Source organism: Neopelma chrysocephalum, unplaced genomic scaffold (genome assembly GCF_003984885.1).
Source record: "Neopelma chrysocephalum unplaced genomic scaffold, ASM398488v2 Primary Assembly neopelma1_91, whole genome shotgun sequence".
NCBI classification, from domain to species: Eukaryota; Metazoa; Chordata; class Aves; order Passeriformes; family Pipridae; genus Neopelma; species Neopelma chrysocephalum.
In genome coordinates, this window is record NW_020897753.1 from 2,513,046 (window position 1) to 2,536,636 (window position 23,591).

General features: G+C 38.8%; 1 protein-coding gene across 3 annotated transcripts in view; it reads right to left on the reverse strand.

Annotated features, from left to right (window-relative positions):
- SLX4IP (SLX4 interacting protein) overlaps positions 1 to 23,591 on the reverse strand; it is a 70,478-nt gene that overhangs the window by 10,004 nt on the left and 36,883 nt on the right. For all 3 annotated transcript variants that reach the window (XM_027693405.1, XM_027693406.1, XM_027693407.1), the window contains 3 exons: positions 22,575 to 22,698; positions 7,245 to 7,322; positions 5,331 to 5,419 (listed from right to left, as the gene is read on the reverse strand). In XM_027693405.1, the coding sequence (XP_027549206.1) occupies positions 5,331 to 5,419; positions 7,245 to 7,322; positions 22,575 to 22,698 (291 nt within the window). The remainder of the gene's footprint in view (positions 1 to 5,330; positions 5,420 to 7,244; positions 7,323 to 22,574; positions 22,699 to 23,591) is intronic.

A 23,591-nucleotide genomic window follows, 5' to 3' on the forward strand; every position in this document is an offset into this window, starting at 1 on the left:
GGATCATTAACACAGCAACCAGCAGACAGCCCTTAGACTTCTGCCATGCAGAAAATACATCAGTTTGGAAGCTAAAGAAGAAACTCAGGCAAGTTCAGACAAATCTCACTGAGGCAATTCACAGCATCACCACTCTCAGGTATCCTCCCTCCCCTTCTGCAGGAGGTTCCTGCCCCACTGCACAGTTGGCAGAGGGAGCACACACACGCCCCAGCTGCTCCCACCTGAATTCAGTGCACCAGCTTAAAATCCAGGGAAGTTTGGTGTGCACGAATCCACAGGACTGCGATACACAGCAAGATGAGATGCAGGCACACAGCCCTTTTGGCAAAGCCTGCTGGAGGAGTGGTAATCTCCAAGGAGAGGCAGACAGCTGGGACAAAAGGGAATACTGTAAAGCTGCTGTAGCTTCTTTATGAGCGAGTGGAAGAGTTCAGGATCATTACTTTGAGATGCAGGTTCTCAGAGAGAACAGCCTGGTGATTCAAGATAATCTAAAGCTACCCTGACAGTGAAAGGGAAGTCTCACCCTTACCCAACACGTGGTCCTGCCGAGGATCAACACCAAAGGGATGGGCTGAAAGTGAGCCATGCAAACAACAACAAAAAACCCAAACAAAACCCCCCTTGTTTTCAGAGGGATTATTGAATGAACCTATTAACCTATTTCCCCACACCTGCCAGTACTGACAGACACGGAGGACAAGAATGCCTGGGGAAGAGGAGAGAAGGCAGGAGTGACTGCATGTTTCACTATCATCAGTCTTGTAGCAGCTTGAGCAGAACATGAGGGATGAGTAAAAAAACATGACAGAAGCTTGAAGTGTCAAAAGTGAAAATTCACCAAAAAATTCTTTGCCTGTTCCACTCTGTGGTATTTGGGTAGAGTTCATTAGTCTGCAGTTTCCCCTCTCTACTTTCTCAAAAAAAGGAGTGAACCCTGCTTCTAGTTACCAAACTACAGCTTAATACTGTTTACCTCTATGTTTCCTATAATGACTGAAAAGAACTCAGCATATTATCTGAAATCACAAGGAAACAAGGTTTTATAAAAATTAAAAGGATAATGACATTAAAAGAACAGCAACAAGACAAATATTACAACAAGTGCAACATTAATGTGTGTTGTGGATGTTTCCTCCAAACCAGGGTGACTATCAGCTGCTACCTAAAGGGATGGTCCTGCTCCCCTCATCCAAATCCTCCCTGTGTGCTCCTCCAACATTTCTTTGCGTCACAATTGGCAGCTGTGTGGGCACAGGATGAGTTGGTTCACTGAAGTGACAAGATGGAAAACTAATCCTCCAATAAAAACCAGAGGAACTTCACAAATAAATAATTTTCTGCTAGATCCAGTCAATGAACTAATTCATTCTCCACTGAAGAGTCACTTGGTCCATTGTAACCAGAAAGGAAAGGAATATGGAGCTGGAACTAGAGGGGATGTGGACTGACCTTTTCAGTAGTAGCCCACCATTACAGCAGCCTCACTGTGATATTTTAGACACACACACACACAGTTCCATGCCAAGATTAGTACTCCCAGTGTGAATTGTGCAATTCTATTGCACAGCATTTCCTTCTTCCCCTACCCAATCTGATATCACTTCACAATAAGTCTTTAAAGTATGTAAGATAACTAAATTCCACATAAAGTCTTGTACTAATCTTTACAAATTGCTGCTATCTGAAGAAGAGCTTTCATTTTACCTTCCAATAGACACACTATTCCAGCAGCATATACTCCAGTGTTACAAGTCTCCTGTTAATTACAGTTAAGAGTTCACGTTTTCAGGAAAGAACCAGAAGCCTCTTCCTGGCATAATCAAAACCCAAGAAAATCCTGTCATTTATGCTCTTAAAAGTTTTAAGAAAGAGAATTCTCTAATGCTCCTGAAGTACATTACAATTTATAAAATCAGACATGTATGAAGAACATTTTCTCTTTTATTTTTCTTTTAATTCTCTGCTGGGCACTTAAAAGGCATTGGGCACATCTTTAGTAATTTTCTTTTCCTTGTGTACCTATGTGGAGTTTTTTGTTTGGTTTGGGTTGGGTTTTTTAAGAGTAATATTCTGTTGGAAAAGAATCTTGATTTTTGTATAGTATTCTCTGCAACTTAATGAGGCTCAGTGGAAACATCGAGATCTCTTTAATAAAGACAGGATCTCCTACTCCCCCCTTTCTTTTCTGATTTCACATGAATGGTAATTTCAAATTTCCATTTCATCTCATCTTTAGTTTAACCTCCTTCATGCTTTCCCTTTAGTGCTTCCTCTCATAGATTCTGCTATAAAGCCAATGTGGTTATCAATGAATACTCCATTGTTAGCACATTTTCAAATGCTCACAAGCCATTCCACCCATTTCCATTTCCACTGTTTCTCCAGATAACCCATTTCCAATTTTCCATTTTAGCTCTCTACATAATAATCCTTGAGAAAATGTCGTCATTGACAAAGATGACTAAACTCTCCAGAGCTCTGATATATTTCCCTGGGTTTCCTCTTGTGCCATGTTCCCAAAACTGTCTTCTGTCTCAAGATAAAATTATTTAAGATTACAGACACAGTTTGGTAAAACAGGTAACAATGGGTTTATGTTTAAACTCAGCATTAATCAGCCAGGCTATTCTTCCATCTTTTCCTTGAGACTTCCAATTTGCTTATGTAATTTCAATAACTTGCCATATTGTTTCTTTAATAAAGATTTCCCTCCTTCTAAAATGCTTATTACTGCCTGCAGTCTGATTTTTAAATATAACCACAAACACTCCCATTTATAAATAGATTCTGGAAAATTACATATCAATAGATTTTCTTCAACTTTATTTCAGCTCTGCTCCTTAGAAGTGCTCTCAAATATTTTATTAGTTTATGCTTAAAGCTAATTTGACAGAGACTGTCTAATCTACCTTAACCTTAGTCTTACAGGAGGCATCACAGAAGGATTCAAATTGCTTCTCTCAGCAACTGATGCTGAGGTTTGTGCTCGTGAATATCTCAAAAGCAATCTAATTATGATCTTTCCTACAGTGCAGGACATAGAAATTACATTTCATAGCTGGATACATCCCCTGCAACTTATGGTTTAAGCACAGCCTGTTTCAGAGAATAGCCTAAAAAGCAGTGAAAAAGCAAAGAATAAAGGGCTGAAGACAGGTGAAGGAAGATAGTTGTGGTGAGTGTCTCAGGCTGACATAAAACTGGTTTCAAGTAATGGGAAAGTGGAGCATGGGGCTCGACTTAACACAGCTCAGGAATGAAAGCTTGACCCACACCATAAAACAGCGTAAAAACAATCTAAAAATATAAATAATTGTTAAGTCTTGAGTAAGTCACCTGCACTAACATTCAGCAACACAAAAAAGTGACAAAGTCCCCATTAATGTATAGTTAACTGCTTTTATAGAACAGAATTGGCCTTCAAAAGCAAGGATGTGAGCTGATTAAACATTTAAAAGAACTTGCATCCAACACTGTGACATTATTCAAACCCAAACAACATACAGAAGGAAACAAAACACAGCCTCATTTTTAGCCCATGACAGAATAGGCTGGAGTGGATCAGCGGAAAGGTCTTCTGGGTGGTCTTTTGGAGTGCAGAGTTTGGAGTTCCAGCCTCCTCACTGCAAACTGCACTGGGAAAAGCACACGCACACAAAGTGCAAATCCTTTGCCTTTACTTCTGGAGAGCCAAAAACTTGAAACTGCCTCTCAGTGGCAATCAAACAGTCCTCCAGTTTGGCAAAGAACTGGAGTATATGACAAATTTGGTATGACCATGCTGCAGGAATTCTGGACCTACAGAACAGTCTGGAGTGGACCCTTCAAGGAAGAGTGGTAAGAATCAAACAGATCCTCCAAAACATTTGCTGAGGGTCTGTTCCCATCTTACTAATCAGGTTCTTCAAATCAGGGAAGAGGTTCAGGGATAATTTTGTCTTACTCCCTCCTCCCAACACACTACACTCACCATGCCAGCCAGGTCTGTGCACACATATTGCATCTGCAAGTAAAGCAAACTCCCAGACTTTATTATTGATTAGGTTATGATCCCACTAAGAGATCTATTTTTTTTAAATATAAAAGTTTTAAAATTGATTTTTTAAACAACAAGGAGTTTTTCGTAGATCGAGATCAAATTTTGAAATAGTAAAGCTAAAGCACGTAATATTTTTCATTCTCCTTCTCCTTCCTACACAAAATCACATGAAAGAAATGAAAGAAAACTCCTCAGCTTTTATTTTATGGAAAGATTAAAAATACCAAATGGGAGAATTGGTTCTGTCATAGGAGATAGCTGAGAAAGAAAATAAAAACCATAATTATTTCTCAGTCAAAATGCAGAGACAGAATTTTCTACTTTAAGCACTGAATAGTTTTCAAGACAATACTGAAAAAGTGATACTTTTCAAAATAGCAAAATACTTCTAAAGCAAGTAGATAATTATTTTCTGAGAGTGTGAAAAACGCTTGATTCCTTGGCATGGAAGGATACATATCAATCTAGGAATCAAGACAATAAAATCTGCATGTAGTGTTAGAAATACCAACACCCTGCCTGGTGTTAGAAAAAAATGAAGTTGAATGAGTAGAATAAACCCCTTTTTTTTTTTCCAAGGGTCAACTATACTTTCATACATGTCAGATAAACTCCTAAAGCACAGCCAGAGCTCAGGGTGTAATTGTGACTCTCGGTGTGAGCACCTGGGTCCATGTGAGCACTCCTGCCACAGCCAGCACTCAACTGCAGCATAACATTCCCAAGCCTTTGACCCTGACAAAGCCTTTAGGATGAAATATTTAAGGAGAATTGTTTATGGTATTTAACCACACACCAGTGCCTTTTCCTCCATAAATGTTTGGGGATTTTTGCTCCCAGCAGGGCCAGCGCTGATCCGCTTGAGTTGTTCTGCAGAACAAGTGCTAAGAAAACATACAAGAAACCCTTGGACATTACAAACCACTTCATTAGAATTCTGGAAAGTAAAATATTACAAGGACAAAGTACAAAGAAGAAAAAAAAAAGATCCTTAAATCAAGGTGCTAATACTATACCTAAACCATTTAGCTTTCTAAATACATCTCTGAGCCTTATTAAAAAAAAATAAATCTTTCTAAGCTAAAGCTTTCAAAAATTCCAATTTTTCTCTGCCTTAGGCTCACTTCAGATTGCCCTTTTGAATAATTTGGCCCAACTGTTAATGTGGCTTTCTGGCTCCAAGATGACAGTCACAAATAGGTGAATAAATACACATATATATAAACAATCATCTTATCCCTATAAAAAAAAACCCAGAAAATTTTCAGAACAGTTCTGTACGTACCAATACATCATTTTCACCTGTCCAAGCACTTGGATCAAAGTCAAGTTTACTGACACAAACTATAAATTTCTCTGGAAACACACGCAGCTCTACACAAAAAGAACAGAAAAGAAGATTACAGAAATTATAACCATTTTCAAAACCACACACAGTGACATCATATAGACATGTTACTTTAGTAAACAAAATTATCCATATTTTTAAATTGCACATTAACTCATTTCATGCACCCCTTTAGCTTTTTACCTGCTCTCTTCAACATGCCATCCCCCCTTTTATTTTGGGGGTTTTTTTTTAAACCATTTAAAAAAAAAATCTATAAGAAGAGCAAATTGAGTTCCCAAGAGGACAGTCATGGCTGCAAATTAGTCCACCTGCACCTCTGAACAGAAACAACAGGCAGAACCAACAGACAAACTGCTTAATGATGGTTTTCTCTGTGTTCTGGTGACGAGTGTAAATTGTTTTTGTAACACAGCACAACAAATTCAATCAGGAATTGGCACCCGAGCTCAGCGTGAGGCCGGTGCTGAGCGTTCCACGCTCTGACTGCAGAGACCTTTGAAGTCATTAAACAAATCAGGGAACCACCACAAAATTCGGTATTTTCCTCGGGATTGAACACAACAAAGTTTCTATTTACAAAGAATTAGAAATGGAAGGGCTCTCAGATTCAAACTTTCTTCAGTACCTGGCAATGCTATGGGAAGAGCACAGCTGGGTATTTTGCTGTCTGACGTGTGAAACTGTTTCCAGATTAACATCTTCAGATTTTATATTTTCAGCTCTGCATTTTTTTTGGTTGCTGGTTTTTGTTTTGTTTTTATACAAAGCGAGTTAATAATTTTGCAAGTTTGTTATACTTCAAACCCAAGCCATAACACCCTATTTTGTGGGACAAGAAAGAAACAAGGCTTGCAGAAAAAACCCATGAGGTTGATCTCATAGATTTTTTTGGTAGGATTGAAGAGGAGGGCAAGTTCATTCCAGTCAGACATTTTTGTTGTTACATTTTATAACAATCTCACCTGCTGGCTAACAAAATGAAAGTATCTTTGGGTATTCACTGATGCTTTAAAACAGTTCAAATTTAATACACAGCAAACAATGCAGATATTCCAGTGCAGACATTCTGCTATTCTATTCTAACACAAGAATAGATGAATTATTTAAAGTCAACACTCCAATCTTTTCAACCAATACAGACTTAGAAAACAACTAGTTGAAGACAGATTTAAACATTTATGAATATAATGAATTCCTATAAAAACAAGAAATCATTTAAAATTATCCACTCGAGTATTCAATAATTCTAAGGACACCTAATTTATTTTGCTTTCTTTTAACACAAAAGGGTCAACACAAAGGGCAGTGATGGTTTTAGCTCCTTTGCACTGCTGTTGGCAGGACAGGACTGATATCACTTCCTTACAGAGCATCCTGGCTTGAGAAAACATGGAAAATAAACTGGTCCAATGACATCACCTACATAGAGATTTTATAGCTCTGAGGTGAACAAGAGCCTTTCTTGCATCCACTTGTACGGCACCACTGATGTCACAAGACACTCCAGCAATAATGAAGTGATTCATGCTGCAACCTCTGCTTGATTCACCCTGCAGAGACTCAGGAAAATGCTGAGTCTCATCATATTCACAGAATTTGGTGTGGTTGAGCTGATTACCCTGGGGCAAGGCATACAACAGATTTGAAATTAAATTTAAAAAAAAAATCCAGCTTATCTTAAGAAACACTTCTCTTTTTTGTTGTTGTTGTTTTTAGAAACATTCTCTGAAAAGAAACCCGGATTTTGATTAAGTAGACCAAAATATCATAAAGTATTAGTTTATGCTCTCTTTCTTCCTCCCAGGAATACAAAATTCTAAGTAACTCTGTAAGAAACCGATTTCTTACCACGATAACGTTTCCCTAAAGCACAACGGAGATTAACCCATCTCTTCATGAAGTAGGCAGTGATGTGGAGACTGTTGGCTGCAACATAAAGCAAAGGGATAATATTAAGTATAAGGGTATCTTGGGCATTCTGGTCTCAAAGTGTTGCACATCTGCTAAGACAGCATTGAGAGAAAGCAGCAGCTCAAGAACACAAAGGAAAACGTAACTTTAATGGAATGATTTTAAAAAACTGCTGAATTCTCATACTGGAGTCTCAAGAAAATAATATCTGCTACAAGGCAAAAATCTACAGAAATTATTAACCACCGAGTTCTGGAATCCAACCACATAAATAAATTTAAATCAATGAATTATCAGAGTTGTCATCTGCTTAACAGGTGTCATGGCCACTATCCTGTTTTCATACATATTCTACACGAATATTACAGATGCCCATTTACTCAACTGCCTTCTGGAGGAAGGTGACAAACTCAAAGCTCTAAAAAACCCCAAACATGGAAGGGCTTAATTATCTACAGCTCCACTGAATTAGGTGAGGAATGCAGCCATGTGAAGCCCTCAGTATCTCCAAGTGGACAGGGCTGGCCTGGCTGACAGCAGATACCTGTGAGCTCCACAGAGGCTTCCTCAGCTTCTATTCCCGAGAATGACAGAAATCCTTGAGCACCAGGAGCATAAGGAAAGGGCAGAAAGGATCGTGTTACAGAGGAGAGACTATCGGACTGTGGCTGAGGAAATTCAGCTTTTACTTTTTTTCCACTTAAATTCCCAAATGACCCTGGATAAATCAGTTAGCACTTGATTCATCAAGGTATTTAGCAGCCTGACTCCCGCTGAAAGGGCAAAAAACTGGCAACTGGGACTCATCCTCCCCTTCTCTCTGTGCACCTCCCTGAAAAGAAAGGGCAAAAGAGGGTTAGAGGTGTTTCCCTTAACCTGGATGGGGTTTATAAGACTTAAATTATTGCTGCTTCTAAGGCAGGCAGCTGCCCCTGGTGCCATTACCACACAAAAAGTAGAATATTAAGTGCTACTGCTGTTCTTCTAATCTAACCATTTCAAAAGAAAGAAAGCTTGTTCCAGTCTCAATCTCTACTCAGCAAGTGCCAAGCAGGTCTTAATTCTAAGTATAAGCCCCCAAATGCACATCCTCTGCTGCAGGGTCTGCACCATCCTCTGGAGCTGCCCATGGAGTGCTGTTTTCAGCATCACCCCTCATTAAGAACCACAGTTATGGATCACAATCAATCCCTTTGAAATTTATCAGCCATCTTTTTTTCCTTCCCCTCAGGAAGATACCCAAAATTTGACTTCCCTTTAGAGATCAAGTCAAGATGTGACAAGTTGAACCATCCCTCGAAAATGATGAGCACTAGAGAAATATTTGGATGGAATCCACCAGCTTTATTAACTGTATATTTATGAGAACAATTAAGGAAAATTACTTTTAGCTATTTCCAGTTTGGCATCTACAATTCTTTAACACTGCTAAGTCAAATCAAAGAATTTGCCCTGTATATAAACAAGTTATTAGTGTGATAACAGCATCCTCCACTGTGGCCTTGGAATGCTGAAAAAGTAACAATCCTAAAAGTACAACTTGGAAAATAAATCTTCAAACAGAGAGTAAATATTAAAAGTTTTTCTTCCCACCTCCATTTGTCTGTGATACTCCAAATGTATTTTTCTTGAGAGGAACTTGGAAAAACGTGAATCTTTGCTTTTCAGAGGGAAAAGCAGGATACTTTATTCTTGCAAGTTTTTTATGAATCAGTGACATACACATCCATTTATTTTTCTTGCTATCCTGGTATTCTCTGAGAGGTTAAGTGTTTAATCATTGACTGAGCAAAGTTTCAAATTCCTCTTAAAGGCCCTTGATTGAGTCAGCCACTGTTCTGTGGAAGATCACCCACCTCAGATCTGACAAATAAATAATTACCTAAGAGATCAAGACACCCATGCACACTATTTTTGCAGCATCAGCTCAAGTCTGAAAGTCTTATAAAGCCTTCACAGGCAGTTGCACCTGAGCTAATAAGCTCAGCCCAGAGGGACTAACACCAGAAAATCATTTTAGTTTGCATGAATATTTACTACTTGGCTGAAAAGGCCCGAACAGATGATTTGCTGTTACTTGTTGCTAACCATGAGAAAATATTAAGATGCATTGTATTCAAGATACCTGTATTTTGAAAGTGTCACAAAGCTCATCAAATGTTTTGAAACCCACTGTGACATCTGATTTAATCCATAGTCAGCTGGAGTTTACAAAATCTAGTTTTAAAGTTGTCAGTTACTGCAGAACGATAAAAATGGTGATATCCTCTTTCAGCTTCCCTTAGGAGAAATATATTATCCGATTAACCACTCTGCTTCATGAAATAAGAAATAAAAAATAAGCCCTGCAAGAACAACCCCATGCAACCTGCAGCTTTTTAAAGCTTCTACACAGTCACTCAGCATGAGTTTAATTCCTGACTGGTCCACCATCGATCCTAATCTTGACTTTGAGCAAGCAGTGGATTATGCTCCAGGGCCACTGTGATCTCAGCAAGGACCAAAACCTGCTGTTCATGATATCATGGAAGGAGAGACCAACTGGCATTCACCAAGTGATCCATCACTAACTCCTTTTAAGCACCACCACAGAAATTTGAACCTGAAGATACAGAAAATTTTGCTTCCAGTAGTGTAGAAAGTTCACAGATCTTGGGCTCAGTAAACCCGGTTGGCTCAATCTTTAACTTCCTCCTCACCATGCAACATAGACAAACCTCCATTTGTGGATTACCAGAAAAGGAAATAAAATTGTATTCAGTGATGTGGAGGGTTTTTTTCTTTCTTACTTCAAAACTGTGCACCTAAATGATCAGATTCAGGGTCCAAAAACAAAGGAAAACAAAAACAGCAACACAATAAAACAACCAAAAACCCCCAAACCCTACAAAATAAACAGACCCTGAAATTCAAAATGTGACTTGACAGAAGAGGTTCTAGAGAAGCCACAGTTGAGTTCCAGCTGCACCAGGCCCCTGTGAGCGCTGCCTTGTGCGGGAACAGGAATTTGCCCTGTTTGTTGTGTTTCGCGGTCCCACGACACCGAGAGGAAACATCAGACACCAGCTCTTTACTGTGAGACTATCCAGCAGCACTTGTTTTCCAAAGGAATCCCAGCCAAGCTGACTGGAGCTTCCAGAAGCTGCCAAGAGGCTGCTGTGGCCCAGCGTGGAGCAGTGGGAAGCCTCTCCCACGGCTGTTATGGACCATTCCTCTGGGAGCCTGGGAAAACATCTCAGAGTGCTGAGGGATCTGGAGCAGCCTGGCAGGTGTTCCCTCCCGCCATGGTCTGGCACCTGCCCGGCTCTGGAGTTCTCTCAAGTCTTCTCCAAAGCCACAGCACAAACCTGAGAAGGATGGCTGAGCCCCCCAAACATTCCCATATCTCACAGGCACCTACTTCTCATGGCACAGGATTTTTACACCCTCTTTAAAAATACAGCAATTTTCCCTCCCAGCCCAGACGTTTCACACTTCTGACAGGTTGCAGTGGATTAGGACTGACTCTACATTTGGAAAGTAACAACAAAATCAACCATTGCAGCCCACATATTAAAAATATAAAAGGATAAATTTCTTATGTTACCACGTGAAAGTAAATACACGGGTGTATTAGACTTTCTGAAACACTATATTGTACATTAAAAAAAAAAATCTACACTTAGCTCATGCTAGATTAATTTTTCCACACAGATTAGGCTATACTAGTAATAATGTTTACAGTATATAGAGCTTTTCATCTTCAAAGTGCTCCACAGACGTATTATTACACTGCTTTTTAACACTCACATTTCTCCACTTGGAATTATTCACCACAAAATCAAAAGTCCTGATCGTTCGTAAACAAAACAAAACCCAAACATTTTATTCTAAACCTACTGTTGATCCTGTAGCTTTTCTTCCCCAAAACAAAATGTCCACGTGCTCCAGAGGAGGTTGCCATTTCTATTTCAGAAGAGATTCTAAAGCAAATGTTGGCACATAATTTTAAGGCCAAGTCTAGGATAGAGCAGGACAGCAGATGCAAGACATCAGATATAAAAAGCTGTTGAGACTTCCTGAGCCTTTTTCTGGGATCCACTTCATGTTTAATAACAAGAAGCATCTTCATCCAGTTCAAGGTTTTATACACCAAAGAGTGGGTGTATAAACATCTCAGGATGGAATCCATTCTTTCCATCCAGTCTGCCTTCAGTTCACAGAAAGCAATCAACCCAAGTACACAGGGAAATGTGTACTGATCATCATAAAATAAAGCCCATAAACATTTTTTTAAAAACTAAGAAAAAACATCCAGGTCATCAAATTTATATACATAAAGAATGAACAAAAACCAGTCCTTGGGTGTAGTATTGAGTGGGTATTGCTGCAGGGTCTGGCCTTGCAAACTCTTATACCTGCAAATAAATTCAGTGATATAATTTGCCTCTTTTTCCAGGGTGCCTTCCAGTAGCTTAAACCAAGAGCAGACAAAACCAGATTACTGATTTTTTTTCACCTTAACTCTTCCATAATTTTTTAGTATCAGTGCTGCTGTCCTATCTGCTAAATTCTCTGAACACAAATAGGTGAGAAATCCATCCTACCAAGGACCCGGGGATGAGATTAAGTTCCTATCAGGGACTAAGGTCCCTGACAAGAAGACAAACCTTTCAAGGAGTCTGATCAGGAGGGGAGGGGATGGGATGGGATGGGATGGGATGAGCCCAGCAGAATCCTCTCTGCTATGAGAGCCTTGGGAGCTGGACACAGCACACCGTCTAAACCACTGAGAATATGAGCCATTAAAAGGAAAACTGGACTGAGCCATTTCGTGAAATCCAAGAGTAGGGTTGTAGGGCTCTCCTCTAGCAGGAGAGGTGAGGAATTCACTGCAAAGTCAGAACTATACTGACCAAACTGGATCCAGGATAAGGCATTTCTTAGCCTGGTTGTCATCACTGTTCTGGAGGAGAGAACAGAGAAGAAAAGCACGTCTGAGACCATCTGGCTGCAAGATGACAAATGCCCCTGATGGAGGTCCTGAGAACACACCAGCTCTGGAGGAAAAATACCATCTTCCCCTCACTGATACTTGAGGATGGAGAGGCAGGCTGATCCAGCCCTGGAAAACCCAGTCTGTCCATAGCCATTCCAAATGTACAAGCAGTAAGAGCCAGCACCACCTGCTCCTGCATCCAAGGAGAGCAATGTAGAGCAGTAGATTAGATGGTCAGAGCACCTTTACCTACAGACAACTGTTCTCTAACAGGAGACAAGATCTCATTTCACCCTTTTGTTGATCTCAGACTCAATAACCACATTATTAATTGCATGTGACGGGCTTTAACACAGGAACTGAAAGCTATTTAGAAATCCTCCCTGTTTTGAACATATAAACTGTATTCCAGAGAAAGCCACGTGCCTGGACTCCTTTAACCACTGGAATGAGCACAACAACCAAGAGAAAGGCTGAGAAAGGCATCTGTTGTTTCCAGCCAAAAGGCAGAGAGAATGGGAAAACAAAGCCTGTGGTAAACACTGTCTGACAAGTCAGCAGCACAGGAGAAGCCAAAGTCTCTTCCAAGTGTCTGTGCTGTGATGGAGCAGCTCAGTTAAACTGCATGATGGTACATTTGCACATCAAGCCAAGTATCTCCCAAAAACTGGGCAGACAAAGCTGTACCCAAATGGAACAATCACTGAATCCCTCACAGTGACAAAAGTAAGGCAGATTCTACCTAGAACGAGACACAGACACTGTGACAGTCCCAAGTTTGACTCACATGGCACTAGGAAAAGCAGAATATAGTACATCCCTCTTCAAAAAAATATGTTCTTTCAGCCTAACTGTCTCTGTCGTTTTTCCTTGAGGAAATCTGTGAACTCCAGGAACGTTTTTTGAAGCCGTGAAAAACTTGAAATGGAGGACTTTGTATTTTAAGTGTCAGGAATCTCTACAAAGCAAAGTCTCTTTGAGCACAAAAACTCAACCAAACTGTGGAAATCAGCCTCTCAGAATTTACCAAACATGACTGGTTCATTAGAACAACATAACTGTGGGTTCCAATACTATGATGCTGAAAGATTTTCAAATAAAGTCAATCAAACCTTTCACAGGTCTCCAACTCTATTTTTTTTTCCCCTGGCAATAAGAAATAACTTCTGCAAAACTTTTACCCAAGAGAGAAAAAAGGTTTTAACCCTAAAGCTCCCACAGCTGCCATGACTTTCATCTTCTACCACTAACAAGGGTCACTAAAAGTGTCAGGAATGTATTGTGTCACAGGGCCACAAAACCTCTGGGCCTGGTGAAAAAAGCCCCATCAGAGACATGATGGGAGAGAATGAGAGGGAAAGAAAAGTCAGTAGGAGGTTCTTCAGCAGAACATGTGGCATGAACACGAAAAAGGTGGTTTCTTCAAAGCTGATCTTGATATGTGGTAACCATAAGTGTCCTTGTCTGTCTTTTTTTTATTTTTAATTTTTTTTTGAGGGCTCCTGTTAGCAGAGCCCAGTGGAGCTAAGATGTGGATGGTCATGACTCCTCTTCTACCCTATCATCTAGAGTACACTTCAAAAGCAAGTGAGTTCTTAGAGACAAGTGTGGACTTGAACCAGCACTTTCACCCTGGTTTCTGAATAAAGCAATTTGTGCCAGAGGTTCGTGGGGTTTTGTCTCTTCACACAACAGACTCTTGTTAGATTTGTAACAACTCGGAATAGAAGGAAATTCTGGGGCACAGCAAATAGGTGGAAAGTCACCACAATGGAGCCTTGTGTATTTTCTCTCTTTAAATGCTGGCAAATAGATCCCAATTAAGTCAGCTGCTGAAAGGCTCTATTTCCAAGTAAGTCTCTACTTTTGCTCTCACAAGCTCTGATGCAAAGAGGACATCACCAAGAACAACCACGATTGTGATTACCTGCTCAGTGCCACCAGCTCAGCTCTGGCTGTGGTGCAAAGAGCTGGAGACTGACTGCAAAATGGTTTGGAAAAAACCCACTCATTTTGGCTCACTGAGATCATTGTGTTGTAAGGGACCACCTGAATCCCACAGGTCAGGAGCCTGCATTTCTGACATCACTGTAACAGATGCCAAGGGCAAAAAAAAGTACACAGAACATCCCCTTTCTCAGTATAAAATACCAAATTTAAGGACTTTTATACAAAAGAACAAACCCCACAATCCTGTCTCATGTCACTGAAGAGAACAGAGAGGCATTGCCCATACCCTATGACCCACGTGTGTGCACATAAAAAACCCTTCAACAAACTAAATATCTTAATTAAAAGAATAAGAGAAATACTAAATATCTTAATTAAAAGAATAAGAGAAATACTCATTAAACAAATACAGGATTGCCATTTTCTATCTTCTTTAAAGCAAGTTTTGACATTTAGACATGGGTTTGTATAGAGAATATTTCCCAGGGAGAATGTTTCTCCCTGAATGTCATTTGCTCTGCCTTAGAACACCTCTGATCTGTTTGAAGTTGATGGAAAACATCAATTTCTAAGCCCACAACACACAGTCAAAATGACATTGAACTCTTTGCCTCCTATTTTCAAGTAAAAGTCTTTCTTATTTGCTACACTACTAATTTTTTTATGTCATTATCTAATTATTTAATAAATTAAGGCATGGCCCTGCAAAGCTTTGCTGTTCTAGTGTTGTTTGTGGTCTGCCACTTGTGCCTTTGTAGTCCATAGAAATCCTCAGTGTGTAATAACCACAACATACCTGGTGCCTTCAGTGGTGAATCAAACACCCAGAACTGCTCTCACTGAACTACTAACATGGACAAAATATGCATAATTTTTTCAGGAATTGGCCCTCTATCTCTACCTGGACAGATTTCTGTAAAGTCTTCTAAAAATTTTCCAAATATGAATAAACCCACAAAAATGTTCGCAATTTAAAAAGCTGTAATTTCTACTTTGGTCATATGAGAACGAAAGTTGAGAACAAAAGAACAAAGGAGAGTGTTATTGTGTAAGATGGAAAGTTTAAAAGAAAATCCCATTCATATTTAACACTAAAATTACACCTGCAATTACTTCCAGTTAAAATGAAAATAGAAAGGACTTCAATGTTCAACACGGAGTTGCAGTGATTTTTTTTTTCCCTTAAAGTATCATGATGATTTTTGTTTTCTTTTGCTGCTGATAGTTTGGGGACTTTTACATTGAGACTTTCACGGAATGCAAGGGTTAAAGATGTGTAAAACAGATTTTCTCACAGTTTAAAGAGAGCAAAACAACACATTTAGGAAGCCAGACAGCTACAAGGTCAAAACGTTACACTTCCAGGTCAAACTTCTGGTTGCAATTAAGTAAATTCCTCTAAACATTTCTAGGGAAATCATAATTCTTTTAGGTTTTATTTCAAATCCCTATTCTTTCTTGCTTACATTTTAACCAAAACAATATTGCTATCTTTAGAAACATTTAATAAAGACCACTTTTTTTTCCTTAAAGGAACCTGACATTTAAGTTCAAAATAAGAATCAATCCTTAGTTTTTTTCATCTACTTTCTAGTTCAAGTAAAGGCAAAAGAAGCTATTAAGCCCAGTTAATTTTTGGAAAATAGATACAGTTTTTCTTTTCTTTTCCTTTAGAAATCATATTTCCCTTTTCCCAAGGCTGCCAGAGTTCAAGGAGTGTTTGGACAATGCTCTCAGGCTCATGGTGTGATTTTGGGATTGTCCTGTGCAGGGCCAGGATTTGGAGTTTGATGATCCTCGTGGGTTCCTTTAAACTCAGAATATTCTGTGATTCTGTGACAGACCTGGCACACACCTAAACAATGCAACCCACTGTAGTTATGTGTCATATGTGCAATCCTTTGTACCCAAGCTGAAAAAATGAAATTCTAAAGGTGAATTAATACTCCATTAAAATTTTAGCCAAACACAAAAGGTATGACCAGATTCAGACATTATTCACAAATGCTTTCCTTCAGCAGAATGCAGGTATGATGTTAAACTGCCCTCACTATTTATCTGTGGATGTTCCAGGCAGGAGAGCGTTCCAGATATCCCACACACATATTTGGAAAGGTCAGGCAGCTGAGCAAAGTCAGGTCTATCACAGTGACCACATCAGTTCTTCTCTGGGATTTGAGACATTCCAACACAAGGGGTTTGAGCACTGAGTGCAGACCACAGAATCTCTAAAATGATTCTGGCAGAAATCCTACCTGCCATGTTCACAGAGGATGAGAGAAGATAGATTAAAGTCAAATTTATTAATCAGAAAATTTCAACACAAACAGTGAGCACTCAAAAATTACTCACAAACATATCTGCTTCCTATTCCAGCTGTGCCCAGTGCTAAAACACTCCCACAGGCTGTACAGTGATATCCTCTGCATTCCTGCTCACAAGGAACTCCAGAAGCTTTAAAATCTACACAGAGCACATGTGAATGAGCATCTCCAGGAGGAACAGATGTTGCAAAGAATCGGGCAGTCAAATAAGGAATAGCAAGTGCTTAGGGACAGATCTTCAAATTCACTTCATGTGTACTCTAAAATTGCTGAATTCCCACCTGGAACAAGGATGCCAAGGGCTCTCTCAAAAGGTATGTTCCTTGGCCTAGATGGGAATCACTTTGATATTCTCAGGTGAGCATCAAATCACAAATTAAAGGTGGGGTTCATCTTGCCTAACTTGCAGCACCTGAATCAAACCAGGCCCCTAAACTTCATTTTTAACTGATAGAGATTAATTGCCTATTAACTTTGAGCCAGCTTTGAGAATCTGAGACATAATTCCCCTTTGTAAAGACATGTGATTAATGGATGCTGATTTTTTGCCTAACTATAGAAGGAAAACCCCAAAGATAAACTTTAAATTTGCATAAATATACATGTCTTTGCATAAACTCAAGTACTAACAGCAAAATTCCTACGCAGAAGTACTTGGATGATAAAGAAAGACCTTTATAGGTTATATAGATGTGTAAGATAGTAGCTGTTTGTGCATGTAAACACAGGGGTTTTTTGCACACACACACTCAGGAGTAATTTTCATACTGTTTTTTCTTTTCATAAACTGAAAAAAATCAAATGGAAGCAAGAGACAAAAGATGGCAACAAGATGGAAACAAGAAAAAGCGACACAATGCATTAAGGCAGATAATAATTAAAGGCTAAACAGGTCAAGGCCGTTTTCAAAACCAACATCAAATTCTTCCTTTTCACAAGAATACAACAAATTAAACAATTCTTGGGTTGTTTTCAATGAAATATACTTTTTTTCAATACGATATTAACTATATAAAAATACTTTTCCAGGCTGAAGAGTCCCTGCACACTTAACTGTTGCCTCTATTGCATTTCCTCATCTGAGATCATCTCTGTTGTCCTCCTTGGAGTTCTTCCCAATTCTATTGTATTACAATCTAAAGCAAGGGAAAAAAACACCTCCCAAAAAAGAAAACACCCAAACAGCGCATAAGTATGGGGGGATTTTTTCATTCTCGCCAAATATCCTCTACCTTGAGAACAAAAACAAAAAAAAAAACAGATTATAACCTTGATCTTCTAGAAAGAAAAGCTTTGGTGAAAGAAGATGCCCTTATTCCCCATAAATTGCCTGAAAAAAAAAGGGGGAAAAAAGTAATCTAAAGCAAATACAGGAAATATTAAGTACAAGATACTAATTAAAACATTTTTCCTAAGTTATTGCATAAGTTACTGCATATTTCAGAGAGCTATGAGGCTCTGTTGTCACAGACAGATGAATGTAAGTTTAAAGTTCACACAGATCTGCAGGACTTGGCCACAAATCATAAATGAGTCCACTGTAGAGAAGCTGCAGTATAATTCTTTTGAGAGACAGATATTACAGTGTGCAACTGCAAATATCAAAGTTCATTTCAGAGACTCCTCCTCAGTGGCCTGTGCTTATCTTTTCCCTCTACTTGCACCCATCAAATTGTTGTAGAGCTGCTCTTTAAGCCAGACAGGTGAAAAGATGCAGGTTAAAACCAAACAAATCACTGTTTCCCAGCAGAGGAGTGAGAGTTAACAGCGGGGAGGGTGGGAATAAATCAGTTTTGCTGCTCCAGGACTGAAATGTGGAACAAACCCTACGAACATTTTGCACAACTCATGTCCTACAGTAACAGTGAACACTCCTAAAGCAAACTGGGGCAGCCTGAAAAGGGTGTTGCCCTTAAAAACATCATAATGTTCAAATTAAAATGCAAGGCCAAAAGAGTTTGGAATATTTACCACCATGATTTATTGTATATTTTTTGTGCGCTTGCAGGAGCCAAAAAAATCCTTTCATAAGCAAGAGAAATGTATTTTCTTATGAAATTGCATCTTATGCATTTTTCTTTATACTAAATAAGACGTGAACTTTGACTCCAGATCTTTGTAAGGCTGAACTACTCAAAATAGCTCTGTACTTCCTTCAGTTTTTCATTTTAGTAAGTTTGTCATGAAAATAATGTCTGAAAAATTAATGTCTGAGACTTCTACCTGTTAATAAAGTATAATCACTTTTGCAAAAAGCAACTGGGAGAAAAGATGGATAGAGAAAACACGATCACAAGCCCCATTCCCTTCGAAATGAAAGTTAAAAATATAAAAAAACAATCTCCACAATCCCAGGGAAAGCAGATAAAATCAAGCTGGGAGCTCCTCGTGCCCTGTGACAGCTCTCTAATTATTTTCACTGCAGAAGAGACTGTACAATAAAAAGATCTGAAATCAGAGCAAAAATGTTCCACCCCCAAGCCAAGAAAAACAACAGGGATGCTCGGGAAGGAATGAGAATAGATCTGAAAATTACTTGTATGATAAACACAGTTAACTTTTTCCTCCCTCAAGAGGGGGAGGAAGGTCAGTTTACAATATCCCTTCTTCCTTCCTTCCATTTCTAACCTTAACATTTGTACCAGCCATATTTTCTTTCCACTTCTCCTTTCTGTTTCCTCTGTGCCCATGTAAACCTTGTTCCTTCCTTATTTTTCACAGCCCTCCCTTTGTCATCCTCCTGTATTTAATACTCAGTCCTCTTTATAGTCTGCTCTTCATTCCCATTGCTCCTGAGCAAAACCAGCCACTTTGTGTGGAACAGGAAGCTTGAAATAATGGAACCACAAACCATACCTGGCCAAAGCTCTTCTTGCGTGCTTTTGGCCATCCAGGCAAAATCCAACCTGTGAAAATTCTCCCTATTTTAAATTTCTCTTAAAAATAAAAATAAACCGAAGTCAAACACGTTTGGACATTAATTAAACACAGGAAACAGAGAGTTTATACCAAAGTCTATGTCCAAAGACTAAATTAAAGCTTACTTTGGCAAATTGTTCATACTGGCCATTTGGGAGGGGTGGGGAAATTGTTCAGACAGAAGGAAGAATAGGAAGAACTTGCTTGTCTTGGCTACTTTCTCTCATTTTTCCATTCTTTCCTTCTTTCTTTCTTCTCCTGTGTGTAACACCCACAGATTTCCTAATGAGACAGTGTGAGACCCACCACACACTGCAGTGTGGGTGTAACTTAAATGAAAAAGAAACCTAAATTAACAAGTAACTCGCATGGATATTTATATTAAGTGCCACAAAGCTGAAAAGTGGTATTAAATAGCATTAATATTAAACATAATATTATAATACTACAGACACTAATGTTAAAAATAAATTGTGATAGGTGAAAATTTTCTCTTCAAAATAGTTTAACAAGTCTTCTCTGCTCAACAGATCTAGAAGGACAAGATCTGCTCGTTGAAGTAAGATAGCTTGGCTTCTAGTTCTGAAATGAATCCTAATACACCATGCCTTGACATAAAAGGTAGTCTAAAATCTTATTAATACTGGTCCAGTAATTCTCTTTCTGCTAAATTTTGAACACATCCTGCAATGTGGACATTAAAATTGACCTGAAAAGATGTGACTTCAAATCGGGGTGGAATGTTGGCCTGGGATATTCAAAACAGTAAATAACCAGTTAATAGCCATCCTAAGGTTCCTCCTCCAGATACAAACTTCCTGACAATAGCAGGGGTTTTACAGCAGGGAAACTCGACACAGACTTGCATAACTTTGAGCAAAAAGAAACCACATTCAGCTTGAAGAGCTCAAAAAGTTTTAATAATCTCCAAATGCAGCAAAAGCTGCAGTTTAAACATCTCCCCAGCAGCACCTTCAGCGTGTGCACCCAGTGAGCCACAAGCCAGGCTCCTGCAGTTCTTGGGATGCTCCAAAACACCAGGCAAACCTGGCCTGGGATCTGGGACTTCATCTCTCTGGGAAAAACACAAACCCATCTCATTGTCCTCCACCAACAGAACCTGTGAGCCCAGAGAGGAAGGAGGAACACAAGAGGTTTGGGGATGTTTGAGTGAAGGCAACAGGCTCACCTGAACCAGTCCCTAGAGGGAGGTCCCAGTGAACACCCACCTATTCTGTTATTTCCTTCCCAGGTAAGAACAGACTTGAGCGTAACTTGAATAAACTTGATTCTTGGACCTGAACAAAGCACTCCTTTCTTACAAATTACAGCCCTGAGCAAAGCAGGCTGAGAGAGGAGGAAAGAGCTGGATTTGGAAATGAAGTTGAACACGAATGTTCGTTATCACAGCCTGTTTTCTTCCTTTGGTTCTTTATTGTTAATTAATGACGGGGAGATTAACAGCAGAAAACTGATGGAACAGTAATTCTGCCTCATCCAAAGTAAATATCTTTTAATCTAAAACTGTCACTGATATTACTGATGACCTCCTCAAATGCATATCCTTAAGTTTTTAATTTTCAGGAAACAAGGGGAAGAGTCAAGCAGATCAGTTCACAACCCTGGGACAGCATACCAGTATTTTTACTGAAAAGTTCATGACATAAAAGAAAATGTAAGACCCTAAAGTTTCACAAACACCCACAAATTAGTGTTGCATCTGTCTGCATATATAAAAACAATTATTGTGTCTGGTAGTTTTACCTTATGAAACCATTGGTTTGGAAAACCTACTTTTTACTGAGGCAGGAAACTTTAAAAAACAAGGAATAAAAAACATCCCTCGATAAAAGAAAACAGAGAAAAACCTCAACAAGTCTTAGAAATTCTGATCCCACCTTCTGTAACGTCCCTCTGCTTGCACTGCAAGAAAATTCTACTTGTTCACTAAAATCCAGAAAAGTACAGAGGTCTGAAAGTTCATGTGTTTGACAAACATTAATAATATTTTAAAGGGATAAAATGTAGTTACAACTTGCAAGGAAAAAAGGGTTTAGAAATCCCTTAGGGATCAGAAGCATCTTTTGCTTATGCAGTTTTGTGTTCCTGGGGGTGGGGAAAGGCCCTCCTGTTGTGCCATAACAATCTGGCTCCCATTTATGCCTAAAATTTTGCAATATTAAGCCAACCATACAGTATTCAACCCATATTTTCTTCTTTAAAACCATTCATTATTACTGACAATAGCATTTAAAGCTGCAACCACCAACTGGAATTCCATAGGAATATACCTTTTCAATAATGGAAAACATTTTGAGAAGCAAAGAATTTGTTCAGAATTAAAACTGTTAATATAACATACGTTGAATTCAAAATTTATGAGTATAGTGATCAGATATTGTAAGTATGTAATAATATTCACTGCAGAAGTCATAGTTCAGTAGTGATCCATCTCAATATATTTAAGGAAACGTGACAAACCATGGCCAGCCCTCTTTTCTGTGACCAGTTTATAACATGCTCCATGCTAGTAATAAAAAAAAAGTCTTTTTTTCCCCTAAGAACTATTTTAAAATAAACTGGTTTTATGATATAAGACCAACAGATAAGCCTATCAACCGTAAAACCTACCATTATGACTGCAATGAAATGATATTAAACAAAAATTGGCAAGTCATTTAGCCCCCAAGCTGATGGAACAGAGCACAAGCTCCAGTGATCATTATCTTTGGTTTGAAAGGTGGATGTACTGAAATTGCACTTACTAATCTCACCACCCTCACACACAGAAAAAAACAGTTCCATTTGGGTAAAAGTTCTTAATCCTGTTCTCTCCTGCACTCCCAAGGTCATTGGGGCTGCAGTTCCACTGGTGAAGTGACAAAGGTCATTTATCACATCACGGCAACTCTTCGAGACTGGACAGGTCTTGAAGGACTCGACAGGTCTGGACAGGTCAAGAGGGAGAAGCAAAGATATTATTTCTAAATTAAAATCTTCCTGATGGTAAATTTCTCCTGGAAAAAATAAAAAGCAGTACTTTCCACTATCCTTTACCTTACTTTATTTCATGACAAGTCAAATAATTTCTTTTACCTGTGAGAAACAAAGGAGCAGATGATCCGCGTTCCATCGATTTCCATTGACCACGTTGTTTCCGTGCTTCCAAGTAGTGTTTGACTCTGGAAGCAACAACTTCTTCCAGCAGCTTGCAGAGCTCCTGGAAGAGTAACCAGTGGCCTGCTTAGATCTAAATTTACAGAAATCAAGACAAAATCACCCTCTTCCACATTAAAAGGAAAAACATCATCTGCAATTGAGGGGAGGAAGCACATAAATTAAGAAACAAATGGGAACAAGGAGGGAATGAAACCATTTCTCTACAAAACAAGAGAGGAAGTACATGATGAAATTCTCACTTGGCAGATGAAATACGTTATATTACAATATCATTAGTTTTTTAATCAGAAATTGGTTTCACATGCAGCCAATGTAGGAAAAAATACATGTTAAAAATGTATCACGACATTAGCTATTTAAGAAAAATACTAGTAAAAATCCTCCCAGGAATTGTCAACACACTATTTCTCTGCAAGAATCCTTACAATCCACAACAGATATTTTGCTTCCATTCAGTGTATCTGGGGGGAAGAAGACTTGGAGCAAATTAGGTCACAGCAACTTAATTTCTCTAATTCATTTTGATTTTTCTGCTCCTAAACATAACTGTTCATATTTCTCATACCTTCTTGAAGAAAGCACAGTAAAACCACATACAACTCAGGGAGAACAAACTCTTCAGCCAGAATAACCATAGAAAAAAATAACTTGGAGTAAAAGCAAAAATTAATCTCTTGAATACCAGAATAAGTTTTCAGTTTGATACTCACACGCATATTTGAGACTTTTCCCTCAGTATTCTCATTTTCCATTGTTCATAACTATGTGCTCACAGAAATGATACTTTGTGGCACACAAAAATATAATTTTACCTTTTTACTGTGTTTGGGTAATGACAAAATTATATTAGTAGTATCTAAATTAAATATCTTGGCTTGAAATTTCCTTTGGGTTAATGTAGAAAGTATGCAGAGCAACAAATTTTTAATGCAT